The sequence below is a fragment of the Cnephaeus nilssonii genome (assembly GCF_951640355.1).
Source record: "Cnephaeus nilssonii genome assembly, chromosome: 12".
Classification (NCBI taxonomy): domain Eukaryota; kingdom Metazoa; phylum Chordata; class Mammalia; order Chiroptera; family Vespertilionidae; genus Cnephaeus; species Cnephaeus nilssonii.
This window is the reverse complement of record NC_137083.1, coordinates 31025396-31048608: the sequence shown is the minus strand read 5'-3', so window position 1 is coordinate 31048608 and position 23213 is coordinate 31025396. Positions and strand designations below refer to the sequence as shown.

The window sequence follows — 23213 nt, the reverse complement described above, 5'->3', positions numbered from 1 at the left end:
GGAATTTTCCTTAAAAAGTACCATTTTACATACATATTTTAATAAGATTTTAATATAAGAACTAGTTCACACATTATACTAGTAAAACACAATCACACCTGTGTGCACTGATTAATAATTCCTTTGTATAATCATTCTGCACTATACCACACAAAACTTAATACATTTTCCTTTATATTTTTTTAACTAGGAAAATAAATTGATATAGAAAAGCCAAAAATATAGCTTCAGGAATCCAGATTATTAGCATAACTCAACTGAGGACAACATAAATGAAGAGAAATTACTCCTTTCTCTCTGGGTATGGTGAAACTTCTACACATAGTTTGGCTTTTCTCAGAAGACAGGAACAATAACACTTCACATAGCCAGAACTCAAATATCCCTCATTATCTCTCCACTGTCTGCAATAAGGTAAGGGCCAGTAGGAAAGCAAAGAGTTTCTACCAAAATAGTTGTTACTAAGTTAATGCACTAGAGCCCTTTACCCAGAGGGTGTTGCTGGCTCCCTGCACTGTGGGTGGATATCACCCTCCAGCCCCACGGGGGAGCTGTCGCTGCCCACGTACTACCAACGAGGAGACAAGGCCAGAGAGGACACACTCCGCACAAAAGGTGAATAGCAAAGTCACGATTCAGTCTCCTTTCTTCATAAAATTTAGCAAGCAAGGAACTGAAGCAAGGTGGAGAGCTTCTGCTAACAATCAGAGAGAAGACCAAAATGAGAGAAAAAAGAAAAGGCACAGCAATTATGAAAGCTCATCCAGCCAAATAGCCCTCAACACCTCAGTGGAGTCTGAAGATAGCACTCTAGAAAACAACTTGAAGTGATTAATTTTCATAATGGCCCTACGTCATCAGCAAAGGGACAGACTGTGTTCAGTATCCTTTGTTGGAAAATGTAGGGAAGTTCAGGTTTTAAAAGATCACTGTTTGAATGGTTACATGTTGTTCTGTCACTGACATGGAAAGTTGATCATAAAATTATTTCTAGTTTATAAAAAAAGATTACAGAATGATATAATACAATCCCAGTTTTGAAAGAAAAAAGTATGTGTATACTGTATGTAGAAAATATATACACTTGGAAGATATATACTTTTGGAAGATATACGCCAAAAGTTCTCATTAAATGTATATGGATTATTAGATTATGAATAATTCTAATTCTAAGTAATTCCTGATTTTTAAAATTCTAATCCTTTTAATAACTAGAATACATTATTTTTATAATCTTAAAATAAATCTATCTTCATTTTGAAAAAGAAAAGGAAACTAAAATAACTTTTCATCTCCTATTTCAGATAGCTGATGTTTTATAATATATAAATTTAACATTCCATCACTATGTAATGTTTAATTTCTTAGATAATGGAACTCGAGGGCAGAATGAGGATGGCTCCAGTCCATATTTGTCTATTCACAAAGTCATTCCATTTTCATTTCCTGTACAAAATGTATGTTTCTTACTACATGCTATTTTCTTGTCCCTACTCATAATTATACCTTGTGTAGTCTAGAAGGCCAACTCTGCCCACAGGACAGAGCAAAGATTCACCAAAAGAAAAAAACCTATCATCATGGCTCATCCTTCGAAAAGGAGGAGTATGAAAGTAAAGACAAGGAAGATGGATAAATAATAATTTTAGATTCTTCATAAATATATTAGGAAAAAATACTTACTGTCATTGCATTTCCCAGAGTATATTCTTTTGATATGACCAGAGTGGATCCATACCAGAAAGCCAGCGCATATGATGCATATATTAACAGGAAGGCGATGCCCATGGAAATGTTTGCAGAAATAGCTTTTTTAATTCCAATCTTTTTGGCAACTTCTAGATGTTTCTGATACCTACCAGAAAATTAGGGGAAAATGTTATAATAAGTAAACAATCCATAATCTGAGCCATATTCACCTCCTGTATAGTTGGAGGTTTAAGAAACAGGCCATCAAAGTAAGAAATCCCTTGGGGGACCCAGCTTCCTGGAAACTGCACCAACTCAGGATCAGCCAGATAGGGCTCGAGAGGGCTAGAACCTATCTGAGCCTTCTCTTCACTGGCCTGGACCCCTCTCCCTTGTCCTCACCAGTCCAACCAATGTTCCTGTAGCTATTCCAGAATTGAGCTCTCATCCCTGGGATATGGAAGAGCTTCATCACCCCCTCCATGGCCAGCATCTCAAGTCAAGGTTAAGGAGGAAGGAGAGAAACCAAGCCAACCAAGAATGACACCAAAGTGTAAATACTATTCAGGACTCTTAAGATTCTTAACACAGCTTAATTTCTCTTCTCTAGAGAAAAGAAAAATCCTTCCTTTGTTGCCCCACTGGGTGAGGGACAGGAATTTTACATGTTCTTATACTTAGGACTTTGCTTTTTTGTTATTGTTGTTTTGTTTTTTGATCAACTGACCTTCAACTGTCAAGCCAGGGTACACAGTTATTAAGTGGTCACTACTTGTGGGATTTGGGTTCTTACTCAATTTTTTCAGACTTTTGTCTCATCATCTGTACAATGAAGCGAATAATGCCTACCTTCCAGGTAATTCTGAGGCCGACAGAAGTTATAGAGAGTAGTTAGTACAGGGCTGGCGCAAAGTTGGCAAAACCTGACACTTCCTATTCCCACTATTACTACTACTGCTGTTCTCAAATGTAATCTCTTTCTGAACATTGCCCATTCTATTATTATCATATTTCTAAATAGTAATTAAAATTCATACTACTGACTTCTATGATTTGATACAAAGGCACAAATATCTAGAATGGTTCTATTAAATTGCAATGTTGTTGTTGTTTTTTACATCAATTTAAATTAAATCTACCTTTCCACGCTAGACACAGAGAGCATAAAAATGTTTATTTCAGCTCCCTAACTTCAGAAAAAAATTCAATGAATATACAATGAGACTTTGGGGGGGGGAAACATATAAAGCGTGTGTTTCTGTTTCTAACAAAAAAACAGCATCATATATTTTTTTTTTAGTTTACCCCAATGAGATGTTGAGAACTTATTAGTTTGCAAAGAATGCATACTGCCACCAAAAAGTGTTTGTCCTTTTAATTACTTGAAGCACTCGACTCTCCAGTGTATTTTTCTGTGTTGGGCGCTGCACTCACTTAGTAGAGCTGCGTCCCTGGGGAGACAGCCGGAAGGCCAGGTCCAGTCCTGGGCTGGGCCCTGAGCCAGCCGCGTGCAGGGAGATTTGTATCGGCCCCAATGTGACACATAGCTCCGGTGACAGTGGTGGACATGCTGTAGTTACCTTCGCTTAGGCGGCTTGCTTACTGCAGCTAATGGAGCGGCACTGATTACATTCACATCCTGAGGTCCAACTGAGGGTTAGTGTGGTCTGTGTGGGCTATTGTGTACAGGAAGCAGCAGTAAGAGAGAAAAAGGGAGAGGTTAGAGAACCAGGAACGTGGTGGTTTTGAAGAGGGCTTAAGGAATAGAAAAAATAGAAAAGGAAATGGAGGAAATTAGGAAAACTTGGCTTTTAATGCTGGAGAATTTCCAAGATTTTCTATTTCAGAGTTGTGGGTATCAGGAGTTCCACAGGACAGCAAAAGAAAATACTTTACACAGAGTTATATATTAGGGGGTGTTATTATTTAGAGAAAACTGGTGGAGGGAGTACCCTTCATCAGTGGGCTTTGTTTTGACATTTAGATTTTTTTATATATCAAGTTCCTTTAGAGCAGAGATAGTTGACCTGGGATCCAAGGTCAAGGAACTTGAATGGGGGAAAAAATTACATATTTATTTTCATTAACCTCTAACTGAAATTTAGCATTTCCTTTCATGATCAATGCTGGCAACAAACCATGGTAGTATGAGCAGTAACTCTGACTCTGTTGCCAATAGAAATCCCAGATCATTTTAATATCATGTTACAATTGCTACAAATATCTTTAAATATATTTTACTCACACCCCGACTTCAGAACTACAGCACCTGTCAGACCAATGGTTAGCTCTTATTATTTAAATAGTGGAAGGAAATTAATTAGAAGAAAGATTTGTGCAGTAATTACGTTACTGCAAAAAATTACATGTCAAAATAGTATATATAATATAGTATTATAAAATTAAAACACGTGTGCGATTGGCGCCAGTGAGAGCTTTATATGTATTGCAAGTGCGTGAGTCAACGTTTATTTTTAAATTGCCAGTGCGTGTCATATGTACCAGTCGGTCAGTCGGTCGGATGATCAATGAATAAATCACGATGTGGTTCACGTTGAATGTCAACAAAAACAACCAAATTCACGATTGACAATGACAGATCAAAATATATGCATGCGATTGGCGCCAGTGAGAGCTTTATATGTATCGTGCATGTGCGAGTCAATGTTTATTTTTAAATTGCCAGTGCGCGTCATATGTACCGGATGGTCGGCTGGACGGTCAAACCGACATACAGTCAGTCACTTAGCCTTGTATATATATATATATACATACACTAGAGGCCCAATGCATGAAATTCGTGCAAGAGTAGGCCTTCCTTCCCCCAGCTGTTGGTACTGGCTTCCCTCTGGCACCCGGGACCCGGGCTTCCCTTACAGCCCTGGCTTCATCCAGAAGGTTGTCTGGAAGGACGTCTGGTCTAATTAGCATATTATGCTTTTATTATTATAGATAGATATGTTAACAAAAGAGACATATTCATTAGATTACAATTTAAAAATATTTTGATAATTGGACTTCAATATAATTGGTTTCCTTTGTAATCCTATTTTGTTTTATGCATTTGAAACCATTATTTTAAGGAGGGAGTCCATGGGCTTCATCAGACTGCCCAAGGAGTCCATAGGACATAGAAGGGTCAGAACCCTGTTTTATAGTCTGCCGTTAAACTCTAGCCATTAGTGAAGGTGCCTGTCTACCGTGGGGGAGTATTAACATGAGGAAAAGGAAAGTGGTGAACACATACCACAAAAGAATGAACAACAAAATGTACAAGTGTGCAAAGAGCCTTCCTGACCTTTCCAGCTCTTTGTTCTGGCCCCCAAAAGCTATCACGGTCCGGATGGCGCCCAGAGCCTCTTCTGCCACAGCGCCTGCTTTCGCATATGCAGCTAGTTCCTTGTCACTAAATGCCGAGAGTATCTGGACAGGAGAGAAACATTCATGACTTCTGTATTGGAGGGAAATTAAAAAGCTAATCCTTAAAGTTACTCTTTCTCCCCAACCCTATCCTCTACTAAACACGGAAGTCGTGAAGCAAACGGCACTCCGTGTGCCAGCAGGGGCTTCCTCCACTCTGCACAGGCCACTCAGGTCCACCCTCGTGACATGCTCCCCAAGGGCAGTCAGGAAAAGGAAATCCACATGTTATTCTCTAGAAAGCGTTTTTGGGAACAGTTCAAGTTCCACATCTATTTTGGTTTTTTTCTGTGTTGATTACAAAATAAATGAAAATAAAACTTTACTGCTTTGAAAGGATTGCCCACCCTTTCCTTAATTTTGTCATGATTTTAATGACTATGAAAGAATATTTCCAGATGTACTCCTGGGCATTCTACTGAATAATAAGATGGCTAACGAGATACTGTGGGAGAAAGATAAAGGAAGAATAAAAACAAAATAGATACCAGTAGTTTATTAACGCATTGCGGACGGATCACGAGAATTTGCCAGCTTTGTTCAGTTCCACTTCATATTACACAGTGTTTTACAAAGTATCTTACTTTCAAAAGATATTAGCTTGTAAGAACATGTAATAAATAACTTCAAAATGCAATGGGTATTTAAGTTTAAAGCGTGCCTTTAACATTTATGTAAAGCGTTTTTTGTACTCGTTCAATAGAAACTTATCTGGCCACTGGGTAAAGCTAGCAATAAAACTACTGGTCTGCAATGTGTTAAGTAAATTATCAATTCCGGAGTGAGCAAAAAATGCCAGTAAAATTTCTCACCTCTGCAGTGTTGGCTGAAGTAGAACAGGTTATGTGTATTTTACTGTAAGGCAAATTTGGCAGAGCGCCACTCAATTGTCCAGGTAACAAATAAAAATAAATAAAATAAATCCAAACTTTATTTAAAATTTTTATATTCACAGAATAGTTTAGAGATATATTTTAAAATTGTGTTTTCTCAAATTAAGGACACAAATCTTATATGTAATTTAAGCTATTGTGCCCGAAAATTTACCAAAGAAATACCAGCAGTGCAAAAAATCTATAACTGAGGTAAAAATGGTGACATTTTGAATCACATTTGAAATAAATTTCCTTATTAAAGCACCAAATTAACAACATGCTTCTAGATGTGCTTTCAACTGACATTGAACACTGATTTGCACAATTACAAGCACTGGAATCCTGCATCTTTCAAATAACGGCAGACGTGGGTTAACACACATGAAAATGCCCTTGTTTCACATACCTTTGCCCAAACAGCTGCAGAGAGTCCCAGGATAGGGCTGATGGCCATTATCACAAGGGTGAGCTTCCATCCTCTCATGAACCCCACTATGAATCCTGCAAAAAACGTGGCTATTGCTTGAAAGAACATTCCAACCTTGTCACCAATTCCTTCACTGATTTTGGAGATGTCACTAAAAAAGATCACACCTAGGTGGTTACAGGCAGGAGGTCTTCAGTTAGAAAGGTGAAGCAGACATCTAACAAACACAGACAGGTCAGACTCGTTCAGACACTGCAAGCCTCTTTCAGAGTCTTAGCCTCTTGAATGATACTTTCCCCACCTAAACACTGTACAAAGGAAGAAATCCAGGATTAGTTCATGCTTCTAAGACATTAACATTACAGTGGATGCTATTAAACTCATAAATCCTACAAGAGAAGCGTTAACATTTTGAAGATGAGCCAACCTCACTAAAAGCAGAAGTTAGGAAGAGCATTGCGATAATAGGGAAGTGCTCCTTCCTTCTACCGTTGGCCCTATTTTCCATCCACTCGGTTCTCAATACAGCCAGCCAGTGTGATCCTTTGAAAATGGAAGTCTGCACAGGCTCCTCCTCAGATCCAAACATGTGCCATCGCTGCCATTTCACTCAGAGTGAACAATGAAGGCCTTACTGAGGCCAACCAGGTCCCCAATGCCTTGACCTTCACTCCCATTTGACCACATTTTCTCACTACACTCTGGCCAGGACCTCCAGTAAGAAATGTTTATCATCTATCTCCCTCTATTGGAATGTAAGCTATAAGATGGCAGAGGTCTTTGGGTCCCGGGTACATCACAAATATCTCGTGTTTGGCACATAACAGGCCCTCAAATTGATGAGTAAGTCAAGAGTCAGCAATGACTAAGAAGAGCCTCTTTGTGAATTCATTCAATCATGAATTCATTCATTCAACCATCTTAATTGAGTATGTAACGTCTGCCAGGCCGTGTGGTAAGCTCCATGAGAGATAAACAAGTATACAAGATGTGAGCTCAGTCCTCAAATAAACTTACTCTATAACTAAGGAGAAAAACTAACAGATAAGGAAAATATGCTGTGGCATAGGCTGTAAGTGCTAGAAATGGCTGTCAGATCATCTATCTTGGTATTATATCAAATACTTAATCTAGTAACTTTTTCCATTTAAAAATCCTCCCATGACAAATGTTCACAGTTAGTGGTTAATCTCTTCACACAAGTATAACATTAACTATATACTTACTCTGTTAGCCGTGTATTGAGTTCAGTGGTGTCGTTGATGTCAAACCAGCCTATTTCTTGTCGAAGAACAGCATGAAAAAACTCTTTCCTAATTTTCCTAATCTGTCGGCCGGCTGCCAAAGTCCAAAATGAAACTTGTATATAGGCAGCAATGAGAACTGCAGCACCTAGTCCTGAGTAATAATATGCATATCTGGAAAATAATTAGAAAGTTTCTTTTATATACTGTTCTTTATTCATCTCTTTCAGGAGTAATCTTCAGAATTGGGGATAAATAAGATTATGTAGGCCATTATAACAAATATACATTAAAGTTTCTTTTTCTTTTCTTAAATTATAAGAAGATAAAGGCAAATTGATTTACTTGAATTATCAGCCAAAGAATTTTTTTTTGGCTAACTGCAAAAAATAGTGGTGTTAATGAATAATTTTAACTGATATTGACAATTTATAGATACAATATGATCCTTCTTTTACAATTACTATTCTAGACTTACATATCTTGTACTGAAAAAGTTCACTACTGTTCAACATATTGCAAGTAAAGGAATAAACAGATTGACTATGTTAAATGTTTCTTATACTGTTTACACAAAGAAACAACAACAACAACAAAAAACCCTTTCTATTTGGCAGAATTTGGGGGGGAGGTATTTAATAGTGTGCTAACATTTTATATTAACTTGGAGTGAGGGCTTAACTAAATTAGAGAAAAGTTAGTATCTTTTTTTTATAATATAGTTTTATTGATTTCAGAGAGAAAGGGAAAGGGAGATAGAAACATCAATGATGAGAGAGAATCATTGATCGGCTGCCTCCTGCACGCCCCGCTATGGGGATTGAGCCCACAACCCAGGCATGTGCCCTAATTGAACACAGGACCCTTCAGTCAGCAGGCTGATGCTCTATCCACTGAGCCAAACCAGCTAGGGCAAAAGTTAGTATCTTTAAAAATAATAAATTCAGTTTGAATAATTTCAAGTATACCTTTTATATAATTTTACAAACATCTTCCAGATAGAGCCTTTCAGTCCTGCTATCGCATACAGATAGTATTCATTTATATCAGCAACTTTAATTGATATGTGAAACACACAAACATTATGTTACAGGCTTTTGAGATTTCCACTAAGAAGGCTAAAGTAGGGGGGGAAATGCCATAAATGACATTACTGGATCAGCTAACCAAGTTGGAATGCAGGTGGTAGATTAGATCAAAGTAGAGTATCAATATTAAATTTACTGAAGTTGATAACTGTACTGTGGTTATGAAGAAAACATCCTATTCTTAAGAACCACACTGAAGTATTTATTAGTAAAGGGCCATGATGTATGCAACTTACTTCAAATGGTGGGGTTAGGGTTGGGGGTGGTATAAATGATAATAATAGGTTAAAGAGTATAACAAAAGGTAAAGAGTATATATATATTAGCCAATTACCTAGTCATTTCTTCTTCCAGAATTCTGCCTGGATTTAACATTGACAATGAAAAATTCACTAAATAAAAACAAAAAAAACAACAAAAATGAGACATTTTTGAAAGGTTGAACTACTAATAGATATTGCTGGGCTTTAAAAACCTTTTTTTCTTTTCACTTTCAAGTGCACTCTTCACTTTACTCAAGGAAACAACCCAAGGGTTTAGGTGCAGGACATGGAGGCTCCAGATGGAGGAGATAAACCCTCCCAGGTTCTTCCCCTATCCTCCGGGTCTGCGGCCCTCAGCAGAGCAGCTTCCTAAGGCAGTAGAGAGGAGCCACAGAAGGCAGAGGAGGAAGAAAGAAACGGTCCAAACAGAAAATACAGCATTTAAGGGGCCCTCTTTTCTAAGTGGCTCAAAGGACTTGACAGATACTTGCTCCCGTAAATTTCATTTTAATATATGTGTGTGTTCCCTGAGATGCTTCCTCACGACCTAAGTAATAGAAAGGCTGAATTGCTTGCATTGTAGAGGAAGAAAACCTAAAGACGAGATCTTAATGATCATTGGCAATGAGTCATCCTCCTGCGTTCCATGTCTTGTTTGCTAGCAAAACTGTATTCTGGTATTTTTAAAGGAGTATTAATTAGAAGGAAATATACTATCCATGAACTTGAGCTAATTTGATAAAAATGTCAGTGAGCTTTCCTGGTTTTCATTATAGCTAGCATTTATTGAAAACAGTTTACATATATTAATTCACTTAATTTTCAAAACAACCCACTGAGGTAGGACTGTTTTAGAAATCCCCATTGTACAGATGAGGAAACTGAGGCACAGAGAGATAAAGCAACTTACCCAAAGTCACACAGCCAGCAAAAGGCTGAGAGTCCTAACAGTTGTACTGTATAGCTCCTAACACTATACTATGCTGATTGATTCATGTGGTAATCACTTATTTTCACTTAAAAAAACCCCACAAAGTTGGGGGGGGGGGGGGAGGAAACAGACTATATCTATTGCATCCACAAAATAATAGGATAAAGTATCATCACTATGGTATTGGTGAAAAAACATACCAGGGTAGGTATTTCCCATCTCCCATGATGCTAGGAGAGAAACTAGTTAATCTTTGTTCCTTTATCATGTGTAAACAACCCAGAGGTCATGTTTTCTGGGTTCTGTGTATCCTCCTTATCTTCTTCCAAACGGAGATAAGGTTGAAATTTATTTAAAACTTAAACTACTATAAGGATCAATTACCAGGCATAACTTTTCCCCTTGGGATTGTAAATTCTACTGATGTTCACAGTAAAGTGCTTATTACTCCAGCTCTCCCTCAGCTATTAGATCCTGGAAGAAACATGCCCTATTTTACTCCCGTTCTTATCAGTTCAGTTCTGTGTGTTCATTTCCTTCCGAGTTCTTAAATAGGTACCTTTGATATGCCAAATTGGAGCTGTGTTTGGAATTAGAGGCAGACAAGCTATCCTAAAGCTGTGGTACTTGTAAAATCATTGTTCAAAATCTTGGAAAACCTTCAGGTATATGAATACGGAGCTAATTTTTTGAAATATATTTTTATTGATTTCAGAGAGGAAGGGAGAGGGAGAAATAGAAACATCAATGAGAGAATCATTGATTGGCTGCCTCCTGCACACCTCCTACTGAGGATTGAGCCTGTAACCCAGACATGTGCCCTTGACTGGAATCGAACCTGGGAACCTTCAGTCTGCAGGCCAATGGACTATCTACGGAGCCAAACCAGCTAGGGCTGTAAATAGGGCTAATTTTTTCCTTGAACTTAGAAATCTTAAATGAGTTTTACTCTCCTCCAACACCTATCTCAAACTTTTAAATTCTCTCAGTGAGGATATTATAATTCAAATTGATCCTCCCTCCTAGGAAATAAGAATTTATTGGCATTCCAAATTTGACCTGCTTCTTTCTCAAGTCCCAGGCCAAGAACGGTGATCTAGTTCTGGGTTCGTAATCCGAGGAGCTCCAGAACCTTCAGAAAACAAAGAGTTTCTGTTGCCTGGGGACAAAGGTGAGACAAATGTGTGTTGCTGTGTTCCCAGAAGAGTCATGGGATTCTAGATCTGGAATTCTAAATCTGGAAATATGGAGTTCTAGAACTGGAATTAGCGGTTTCGTATGTGGTGTTCTAGATCTAGAAATCTCATGGGATTCTAGATCTGGATAGGGCGTAGAACTGTTCTCTCAGATGCTACCTGTTATGCTTCTGTCTCATAAACAATCTCCAAATAGTTATCTGGTTTGGAATTTCTTAACACTATCTGCCTGTTAAAGTGACACGGGGAGCTTGCAATATTACAGATGTCCAGGCACCACCAAACACCATAAGTCAGAACCTTTGACTGAGTCTAGAGATCATGTTTCTAAAACTACCTCCACTTGATTCTAACACGTCCACATGGAGAACTCTCCCTCCATCTTCCTGAATGCCTCCCACGACAAGGGAATGGGGAATTCTTTGAAGCTGCCTATTCAGTTTTGAGAGCTCCCAGAGCATTCATCCATTTTATAGATGAATAAACAGAATTTCAGAGTAGTTATTTCATTTCCAAGTTCCCACAGCTAGTTTTCCCCAATATTAATTGATCATTTACTATGTCCCAGGCACTTTACATAAATCATCTCATTTAACTCTTTACATAAAACAACTCATTTAATTCTATGATTACCTTCAAAGATGAGAACAGTGAGAACTATAGAGGTTAAGTAACTTTCCCAAGGTCATGCAGCTGGTGAGTGAAGGGCCTAAATAATAACCGTATACTTTAAGGAGTACTTAAGGAGACATTGCATAGGGAGTCCTGCCACTTTTGAGTCTTAAAGTAAATCAATGTCTGTCTTCTTCAATTCTACCTAAAATTTCTTTTATCATATAGAAATATTCAGCACAAAACAAAGAGATGGTGTTTGTCCAGGTAGCTGAGGCAGCATAGGCAGTTAGTTAAGGTAAAAAGGGACTCAAAATGCATTTCTTCTTTTTTTTTTTTTTTTTAAAAAATATTTTTATTGATTTCAGAGAGGAAGAGGGAAGTTGAGAGAGATAGAAACATCAATGATGAGAGAGAATCATCGATTGGCCACCTCCTGCACACCCCCCTATTGGGGATCGAGCCCACAACCTGGGCATGTGCCCCTGAACGGAATCGAACCCGGGACCCTTCAGTCCACAGGCAGATGCTCTATCAACTGAGCCAAACCAGCCAGGGTTGCATGTTCCTCTTAATCCCAGGACAATGCAAGGACATGCAGGGCATATTGATTTCCCCACAGAATATCCTAGATTATTACAGTCGCATAGACTTGGCATAAAATATATCAAGTTCTTGATACTCTGCAGAAAAACTGTTTCTTATGACTCTGTCCTTAAGGTTTTGGATGCAGAATGTTTTATGCATAGTTTCTGCACAACTGAGTCATTGTGAGGAAAGGACCTTGTCACGGAGTGACTTTATTCTGTTGACAGGGACGGGTTCTGGTCACAATAAATCGTTGTCAGACTCTCTTGTAATTTAAACTGTTTTTTCTTCTAATATTTCCTTCTCATGTAGGTGTCCAAGATTCCAACAATTCTAAAGAATGGACTCTAAATAAACACGATCTCTATGAGATAAGCTAGGGGGCTCAGCTAAGTACTCTGCCTTCTCCCAACTTCCATGAGGGGTGCTAAACTCTACAACTCTAAACATGTCAATGATCTCTCTGGATCTAGAGTGAGTATGAAATGTAAAGATTTTGTTTTCTCCAAAGAGATATGAGAATATTATTTTTACAAACTACAAAAAGAGTGGACATTGAAATTAAAAACATGGGAGGAACTTCCCCTTCCAAGTCCCCTAAGACAGCCAATAGGCCTACTGACCAACGTGGCTGTGGAAGACCAAGGGTCATAGCGTTTGGAGGCTACTGAAAATAAGCTGGCAACTCTGCTGAGTTTAGCACTCCAGCAACCACAGGTCTGTAAGCCACTTGCTTGTGCCATTCCCCAGAGAGACCTTGAATTTGGTCCGGGGCACAGCACGGGCCACCTGTCCACCATGTTCAGCTTTAAAGCAATTCAGTTGCATAATTAGAAACAAGTAAAAAAACACAAGCAAACTGCTCCAAATAAGAAAGTTGAAGAAGTATTCTGGTATTCTAAAAACAAGACTAATAAAATAGTACAAATGCTAACTTATCTGTGATGAATGTGTTGCATTGTTTTAATTTGATATTTTTTTAAAAGTTTAATTGTGATAAAAATATACATCACATAAAATTAACCATCTTTAAGTGTACAGATCAATAGTGTTCAGTATACTCACATTGTTGTATAACCAATCTCCAGAACTTTATACGTTCCAAAATGAAACTCAATGCATTAAACAACAGCTTCTCATTTCTACCTCCTTCCAGTGTCTGGTAACCACTATTCCAGGTTTTGTTTCAGTGAATTTGACTACACTGTATACCTCATATAAGTGAAATCATACAGTATTTGTATTTTTGTTACTGGCTTATTTCACCTAGCATAATGTCCTCCAGGCTTATTCATGTAGTGTGTGTTGGATTTCCTTCCTTTTGAAGGCTATTATTCCGTTGTCTGGCATACCACACTTTGTTTACCCATTCATCTGTTAATCTGAATTTTTTAAACCCTGAATTGAAACCAATTTTGGATTAATTTGCCTGAATGTGGACATCATCCTGCTTTATACCTCTACATAATCATTGCATAATAGGTCTATAGAATTTCTAAAAAGTCAATAGAAAACTCCTACCCCTCATTTCCTTAAATATTTTTTAAACTATCCTAAATTAACTCCAATTTTACCTTTCTGGTATTTATGCTAAAATTTTGGTCACTGGTTAAACATAGGTAATCTGTTTAACTTTATCAAACACATTTCTTTTTAAAAGAGAAAGCAAAATTATTTACATTGGCAGTGTACTGTATTTACATGGTTGGTCATATGAGCATGGTTTGGATGGCAGAGAGACCTGGATTTGAATTCTGTCCTCATGCTCACCAACTGTGTAACTTTGGACAAGTTTTTTATTCTCTCCTAGCCTCATCTGTCACAGAGGATAATATTACCCACTGTGTAGAGTTGTTCTTGTGAGGTTAAGTGAAACAGGACCTAGCAGATAAAAAATACAAAAGCAGATTGCTATTACTGTGGTTATTTTTATTATAAGAGGGTCTTCTCAGAGGCAACAGTACTTGAGAATTAAAAAACAAACAAACTGGTTTTGTAGGAGCTTTCCTTAAAATTCAAAGGATGCTTTTACTTTCTAAAAGGCATTAATGTTTATCACTATTAATGTAAATAGGCCCTCTCCTAGTTATTCACACTTACATCCTACTGTGCTAAACAAATATTATAGTGCTCAGTCAGTGAACCCTGAAAACTCTTACCGAATATTCTCTAAATGATGGGGGTCCACTTTTTCTTAGGTTCTTTGCTATGAAAGCTACCTTTCCTTTATCGGTATTTTGTCCTTATGTTTTACCATGTGTACCAATAAAGCTCCATTCAGTCTTCTCCAGTCTAATGCTCACACGGAGGAACGAAGTCTTAGGGTTGGTAAAAGCATGGGACTCTTCCTTCCTATGTGGAATTTGACTAATATGAAAAACAGCTACGTCCATTGGAACCTCCCTCGCACGCTGTTGCCACAGCCCCTCTTTAGATGACCTTAACTTCTGGGACTCCTCTGGCCCTTCAGTAATGATAGTCCTTTGGGTGCATCCGCATCCTTCTCCTATTGAATCCATTCACCCTTTAGTGAAGTGCTACATCAAGTTCCAGCCAACCGGGCTGATCCAAATGTAGACACAAAAAATGGCTATAATTTTAACAAAAAGGGTGGGAAGAGAAAAAAGAAAAGCAGAAACATATCTACAAGCTGAGCACAGCTAGGAAGCACTGCCGGTAACTGGTGTATTCTGAAATTCACCAGGGATCACTGAGGGGATGGATACTGTTACTGCTCTCCCATCCTAAAATAGAGTGACTGCCCGACTTTATTTAGAGGCAAAGCATTCTGTATATTTCCTCATCCTTTCAAGCAGCATACACCTATTTCTTAAAATTTAAAGGACTATTGGAGGAATTTTCTGAGAATTTTACAACTTCCATGATATCTAAAGTCACCCAGATGGCTAAATCATTACAAAAGTGCACAATGAAGAACAAAGTCTATTTCTAAACCTTCAGGTACTTAAATGGAGTACTGTGCATTAAAAAAGAAAAAAAAAAGTAGAGAAATGCTTACCTGGAAAGGAGAAGTTTCCTGCAGTAATAACAAATCTGTCGGTCATTTCTCCAAATACTATCATCATGAGGGGGAGACCTGATCCGTGAGCTATGGCCATGATTGTGCCCAGGGACATAAATAATTTATCCTGCCAATCGGAGTATCGAAACTAAAAGAAATGGAAGTAAAACAATACTTATTTTACCTTGTGGGATAGAATTTCCCTTTTCCACAATTACATGTACTTTGGATTTTTCTTTAAGGTCAGCACATTTGTAATAGTTGTGTAAAATTCTCAGTGTTGTGTTCAAGTCAGCTTATTTTACTTACTAATGGCCCCAAGTGCAAGAGTAGTGACGCAATAGGCTTAGAACTAGAAACTGCATGAAGTGCTCAGGTAGCTCCACAGTGTAGAATTCCTGAAGCGCTCAGTGCGAAGTGTGGGAGATGACATTGGAGAGAGGGAGAAAGGCCGTGGGCCACACCCAGGACCTTGGTCTTAGTACTACCCCTGTACAATGTGCTTAGTACTACCCATGTACAATGTACTTAGTACTACCCCTGTACAATGTGCTTAGTACTACCCCTGTACAATGTGCTTAGTACTACCCCTGTACAATGTACTTAGTACTACCCCTGTACAATGTACTTAGTACTACCCCTGTACAATGTGCTTAGTACTACCCCTGTACAATGTACTTAGTACTATCACTTAGAGGGGGACACAGTGGAGTGCACAACTCCCAGGAACCACGCAGCCTATCAGTGTCCCCATGCTCCCAAGACTTTTCCCTCACTGTCTTTTCAGTCCTCTCCCGTTTCTCACTTTCCACATTTTAGATCAATGGTTCCATGGCTCTTTCTTTATTCTTCTTTCCTCTTCTGCCTTCCAGACTGCATCTTCATTCTCTAAATTTTCCACTTCTATACTTTCCCTCTGTCCCTTGCATCTCTCCCCCCTTTTTAATATTTTCCTTCCACCCATTTTCCTCACCCAGCCTATCCCCCTTTTGGGGACAAGGAACGGTCATTGGGAGAATGGATGATGAGTCAGGCTTGGAAGCTTGGGGTCCTTGAGAGCGGAAGTCGGGTCAGACAGGGCCAATATGATGGGCAGGCTGAGGTCAGACACCCATGGTGGGGTGGGGGGATGTGTGCAAACTGTTCTCAGAGAGTTCCCAAAGTTCCGTATGGGAAGGCCAAATTCCATCATCAAACACACACGGCACGCCAGAGTGCCAACAGAGACAAAGGGTCAGAGCCAGGTGGCGCTTGGGACGAAACCAGGGGAGGAGGTAAAGTCAAGAGCAAATGGAGAAGGGACCCTATAATTGCTACAAAAGGGAACTGTGTCCCCGAGGTTCAATTTAGTGGCCCCTGGGGAGGGAGATAGAGTACTTGGGTCTGTGGGCTATAGTTACAAACACAGTATCGGTTGTGGTGTAATGTTCGCTTTAATGAACAATTACATGACATTGAAGAATGTTTTAAGTGCTTTTCAAATTACTAAGTAAAAATTTTTGTATTTAAGCTTAAGTTTAAAATTACACGAACTTCATAGCAATATCTTAAGTAAACCTAGATATTTTTCAGTGATTTTCAACAAAACAATGCATTGCAAACTCCTTTACAGTACAGTTTTGTAAATGTCTAGTCACTATGTTGTATAGCTGGAACTAATATAATATTGTATGTCAACTGTCAGTGAAAAATAAAAAAGGGAGAAAAAGAGTACCATTCTGTCCTGAACCTCTTTCAGGACACAAAAAAATATCTACTCAGAGTTTGAAAAAGATTACATTTAAACTTAATTTCAATTTTAACTTTTAAATTCAGATGAAATTTTCCATGTTTCTACTTTAAGGTTTGGGATATTTTATTTTATGTAAGAGGCAGATTTAAAACCGGTGCATTAAAACCAGAACTAGTTTTACTATTTATTCTCTAAAACATTCAATTAAAAACACACACAACAACAACACCTTTTACCGAGACAAAAACATCAGGAGAATAAGGGAGAGAGAATGAATAGGGGCTTTGTGACATGGGAAATCTTCAATGAGGCTCGAAACCTAGGATATTTTTCTGTCTTCTCACCCATTTACTTATTATAGTGGGGAATTCAACTGATGCCACTTAATAACCAACTTCTTTTGAGTAGTGGCTGTCATCACTTGAAACACATATTTATCAAAAGTGGGCAAACATTTTCTTGGGCTGCCCCTCTGAGACATATTACAAATGAAAAACAGGTCAGACTCTTCCAAAAACATGTTGGCTTGCCTTGTACCGGCAGACACCACTGAGAATTGTATTACACATCATCTAAATCCCTAGTAGTTACTCTATATTTAATGTTTTCTTGGATGCCAAATGTGAACACAGATTTCTTGATTATTTTAAATTTTCTATGATTAATGATCACGTTGCATGCAATCTTATTTTAAGCTGAATTTGTAGGGTTTTGTGAAACGAATGCAGAGATATATTTTTTTTTTTCTGAAATGGGTTAGTTTGTTTGGTGCTACAAACACAAGTGCTATTTTCAATTTCCCTGTGGACCAGTCAGCTCTGCTCTGTTTCACAGCCAGCTTGCCCCTGCCTCTTTTATCATCCACCTTGAGAATGTGAGCCGTGACTGCAATGAGCCAACCTCAGACAGCGCTGGTGCAGCGGGGAAAATCTATTGCTGCCTGCAGAGTCTTAAAGTCCTGGCTCAGTAACTATCGATTCAAGACACCAAATCTGAACGAAGGAACGAATGATCACATTTACTATTTCATAGCTTACCAATGTTAATGGTCCGATTAAATTCACTTTCTTCATTTTTTTCCTGTCTTGGTTGCTGCAAAAAAATATATAATTGCTTTAATTTAAAACTGTTACAAATAGTTCACAGTCAATTGAATACGAATTTCAGTAGTTATCATATTCAACTTTTATAATATTGCAAATACAAAACAGTGTTGGCCACAAATTGTCAAAATTATCCAGTTTAACATACTTCAAGGCAATCCCCTTTTAACTAAGGTAACTGTCCAAGGTACTACAGGACTCTCTGGGTAAGCAGAAATGGTCACCTGCCTTACAGAGCTCACACACAGAGGGAAGACGAACATGTTAACAGTGCCTGCCAAATGGATTACAGTAGGCATCCTTCCCTATCCATGGTTTTGCCTTCTGCAGTTTCAGTTACAGCCAACTGTGGACTGAGAATATTAAATGGAAAATTCCAGAAATAAACAATTCATAAGTTTTAAATTGTATGCGGTTCTGAGTAGCGTGATGAAATCTCATGCTGTCCTGCTGCACCCTGCCCAGGACATGAATCATCACTTTGTTCAGTGTATCTATGCTGTAGATGCTACCCTCCTGTCAGGCACTTAGTAGTCACTTTGTCAGTTATCAGATTGACTGTTGTGCTAGTGTTGTGTTCAAGTCAGCTTACTTTACTTAATAATGGCCCCAAGTGCAAGAGCAGTGATGCTGGCAATTTGGATATGCCAAAGAGAAGCCATAAAGTGCTTTCTTTAAGTGACAAGGTGAAAGTTCTTGACTTAACTAGGCATTTTATCATATCACAAGAAGAGGAAGGGTGAGTACAGAATGATAAGATGTTTTGACAGAGAGAGAGAGAGAGAGAGAGAGAGAGAGAGAGAGAGCGCGAGCTTATTCATATTCATACTGTGGGGGGCAAAAGCAGGTTTACTGTTGTGAATACTCAAAACTCAGAGTTTATTCTTATTTATTAATTATTACTTTCTATATGAATAACTGTAAACCTACTTTTGCCCCACCCTATATAACTTTTATTACAGTATGTTGTTATAATTGCTCTATTTTATTTAGTTATTATTGTTCATCTCTTACTGTGCTTAATTTACAAATTAAACTTTATCATAGGTGTGTATGCATAGAAAAAACATAATATATAGGGTTTAGTACTATCTGAGGTTTCAAGCTCCCCCTGGGGGGGTCTTGGAAGATATTCCCATGGATAAAGGGGGACTACTGTAAATTCTTCTTTGGCTAAAAAAACATATTGTTCTAAAAATAGTAAAGGCCACTCTTCTGAAGGGTGTGGGGAGTGGTGTCAGGAAATCTTGTTTGCTCTACATTCAAAACACATCCAGAATTCAACCACTGCTCACCACTTCCATTGCTATCCCATTAGCCCAGGAGAATGCCCGCCTCGTCTCTCTACTTCCACTTACTAGTATGCCCACTTTAATGTACCTCAACGCGGCAGCCAGCACAATTCATTCAAAAACTCAAGTCCGTCTATGCTGCTCCTCTGCTCAAAAGCCTACAGTGGCTCCCATTTTTCTCAGGTGTAAAATCCAAACCCCTACATGGGCCGCTAGGGCACCACACATCTGTTTCCCGTTACCTCTCCAGCCACACACCTCTGCTTCCTCTGCCCCCGCCACCCTGGCCTCTCTGCTGTCCTGTGAACACAGCCAGCACCCTCCCTCGCAGGGTCTTCGCCCTCTCAGATGCCTCTGCCAGGAAAGCTCTCTTCAGACACCCACACTCGCTCTCCTCTCATTTCTTTCAAATCTGTGCTCAAATACTCCCTCCTCCATAAGACCTACCTTAACCTCCCTGTTTAAAATTACAGACTACTTCCTTGTCGCCCTCTTGACGTCCTTACTCTTGACTAATGTTTTCCCCACAGCATTCATTATCTTCTAACATTTACTGTAGTTTACTTATTTAGCCTGTGTATTATTTATGTCCGTCTGCCATACAATAATGTAAATTCATTCCATGAGGGCAGAAGTGTGTGTGTGTGTGTGTGTGTGTGTGTGTGTTTACCTAAAATTCATTTATTTGGCTTAAATTTCCTGGTAGGTGATAAAGTTAACTCATAAAACTTGATCCCAAATTATTTAGAACATTTGCTAAAATCAAAGGGCAGGCATCTGCCACAAAATATGTTTTATAAGAACGTGCCACAGGCAATAGCCGCATGATTGGAGTAAGCATATAACAAAGTTTGCCTTTTCCTTAGATGACTGAGGTGAGCTTAACTCCCTTTTATAAAAATTAGCCTCATTACATTTAATTTCATAATCTTACAGGCTTATTGTCTTCTTAACTTCCTGCATTCTCCTTTGAACTGTTTTCTTCTCTCCAGCACAAGGCTGTGAGCTCCATTTCTGAGAACCTCCTTAGGTTCTGGAGTGTTAACGGCATTCTTTTTCTTCTTCTTCAGGGATAGCTCCTTTGTACACTTATCAAATGTTCAGCCAAGGCAATACATAAATAGCCTTCCTGGTGAAAATGCCACCTATTTATAGAGTCACAGTCAAGCCCAGACTAAATTGCCAACTGATGAATACCGTAATCTTTCCGGTAGAAATTCCACCATGCATCCGTTTTTCCAATTCTTCGGGGCTAACTAAACTTTCCATGAATGGGTGCTCATGGTACTCAGAAGGAACAGGGCCCTATCCCTGGAAGAAGGAGTCAACAGACTAAAATAATGCCTCGGTTTCAACATCAGATAGGCATATTTCAGTTGGCTAATCAGGCCCCTTGCAGCTTGAGGGACACACTAGGGAACCTGATAAAATGTGTCTCTCTCTGGGGGATGACTCCGCGACACGGGTCATTTAGTTCTGGATGGCCTGGTGTGAACTCCGAGACCATAACTGCCTCATCCACTATTTGAGGCGAAAGGCGAACATGATTCACGATTCCCACAGTGAAAGAGGAAACAAAGACAGCACTCTATTGACCGGCGGCTTCTGCTCCTACGAAGGCCTGTGGAGTGCACTCCACAAGGGTCCCCGGGAACCAAAGAGCCTGCACCGGGAGCCAGACGCGCCAGCCGAGGAAGCCCCGAGGGTTCCCCTTGTATTGGAACAAAACACGGATCTGGGGGCGCGGGGTAGGGAAGAAGGAGGCTGCCCAAGGCCCCCCTCCCCACCTCCAGGCCCCGGGCTGAGAAATACGGAACCCGCCTGGCTCTGGGAGGAGGGGGAAGGGGAGGGCGAGGAGGAAGAGCCAGAGGAGGGGGAGGAGGGAGGCTGGTTCCCGGCCCTCGTTCTAAAAGCACACCCATCCACAGCAAATGCTGGGTGCTCTATACGCAGGCAACATCCGATGATGTTTATGAAAGTTGTTTGTAAAAGTTTTGAGTTATATAACCCAAGGAACGTTACACAACACTCATCGCATTGCCCTGACAAAGGGGAGCGGGCGCCTCTGAAGACAGCCTCTTCCCGAGCCCGCGGCCCCAGGAGGCGCAGGGACCTTCCCCGGGAAAGGTCGGAGGCGCAGCCGAGACCCCCCCCCCCCCCGCGCCCCCCCAAAGGAGCGCCGGCACAGAGGCCCCGGCATCCCGCAGGTCTGGTTCGCTTCTGCCCGGGGCCGAAGTCGGCGCGGCCGCCTGGCGCGCAGCGGGACGGCGGAGCCCGCGGGGAGGTACCTGCTGCTGCTCAGTTCCAAGTCGCCTTCTGCTCTCCTGGGGCGCCGGGCCGTCCCGTTCCTTCCCGCCTCCACATCCATCGCTGCCTGGGGAGAAAGCACAGCTTCAGGTCCCCGTGCGCCCGCCCCGGCTCGGCGAGGGCAGCCGGCCTCCTCGCGGCCCCCGCCCGAGGGTCCAGCCGAGCGCAGGGGCGCGGGGCCGGGGCGCCGGGGGAGGGTCCCGCTGTCCTCGCCTCCCGCCCGCCCGCCGCCCCGGGTTCCCCCCCGGGCGCGCAGGGACTCCCTCACCTCGGACCTCCCGCGCCTGTGGCCGAGCCGCCGGGCGCCGGGCGCTGCGACCAGGGGCCTGGACTTTGCTCGCGCGACTTCGCCCCCGCCCCCCGCGCGTCGGGGCCCAGCGACGCCTCCCGCTGCCGCCGGGGCTCAGGCCCCGGCCCGCGGAGCAGCCCCCGCCGCCCGCCGCGCTCGCCCCGCCGGCCAGGCGCGGGTGAGGGGCCCCGCGCGCCGCCCTCGCCGCCGCCCACCCGGGCCAGCCGCCAGCCCGGCCCCGCCGCGCCAGCTGTGGGCGATAAGCCCGCGCTCCGCCGGGGGCTCGGAGCCGCGCCTGCGGGCCACCGGAGCCCCCCGGGGCACACCCTCCAGGCGCTCAGTTGTCTCGTTAAACCCTTGCGGGGACACGTCCAAGGAGGCTCAACAGTCCTGGGGGCAGGGGGGTGGGGTGGGAGGAGAACGGGGACCGAGAGAGAGAAAGAGCACAGACTCGCCTCCCGTGTCTGCATCCCTAGGGCTGGTCCTGCTGGCACCGGACCGACCACCTGCAGGGCCCCGAAGCACCACGTCATGCGCCTTGGAGAAGAGGCAGTTGTTCTTGCTACTGAGAGACAGAACTTGAGGGTGGGAAGGACTTGAGAGATCACCTGATTCAAAACCCGCATTCTTTGCGAAAAGAAACTGATGCCCAGAGAGGTTAGTCCTGCCCGAGGCTGCACCAGGGGGACCAGGGTCCCGTCTCCAGTGCCCCCCCCCCCCTGGCTCCCTGCTCTCTGACCTTGGACTTCCTATACTAAATTGTCTTACACCTAGCACCCACGTGAGTCCCCTGTGTGGTTTTCTTATTCCTTCTGATTAACTTCTCAGTACTCATCCAAAAAGGAAGGGTCTAAAACATCAAGCGGTAAGTTATGGAGCCTCTGAAGACAGGGGCATTCAAACTCAGACCTTCACATCTTTTTTTTTTTAATATGTTTTTATTGATTTCAGAGAGGAAGGAAGAGGGAGAGAGAGATGGAAACATCGATGAGAGAGAATCATTGACCGACTGCCTCCTGCAAGCTTCCCACTGGGGATCGAGCCCACAGCCTGGGCACATGCCCTTGACCGGAATCGAACCTGGGGCCCTTCAGTCCTCAGGCCCCACGCTCTATCCACTGAGCCACACCGGCTA

The 23213-nt window shown here is 41.3% G+C and overlaps 1 protein-coding gene across 1 annotated transcript in view; it reads right to left on the bottom strand.

Moving 5' to 3' along the window:
• ABCB4 (ATP binding cassette subfamily B member 4) overlaps positions 1 to 22133 on the bottom strand; it is a 62919-nt gene extending 40786 nt beyond the window's left edge. Inside the window, exons 1-9 of the mRNA XM_079786187.1 lie at positions 22058 to 22133; positions 21771 to 21856; positions 18125 to 18179; positions 15353 to 15503; positions 9078 to 9135; positions 7638 to 7829; positions 6391 to 6562; positions 4988 to 5112; positions 1684 to 1855 (exon numbers count right to left, since the gene is read on the bottom strand). Of these exons, the coding sequence (XP_079642313.1) occupies positions 1684 to 1855; positions 4988 to 5112; positions 6391 to 6562; positions 7638 to 7829; positions 9078 to 9135; positions 15353 to 15503; positions 18125 to 18179; positions 21771 to 21850 (1005 nt within the window). The 5' untranslated portion in view covers positions 21851 to 21856; positions 22058 to 22133. The remainder of the gene's footprint in view (positions 1 to 1683; positions 1856 to 4987; positions 5113 to 6390; positions 6563 to 7637; positions 7830 to 9077; positions 9136 to 15352; positions 15504 to 18124; positions 18180 to 21770; positions 21857 to 22057) is intronic.
• Positions 22134 to 23213: the final 1080 nt, after the last annotated feature.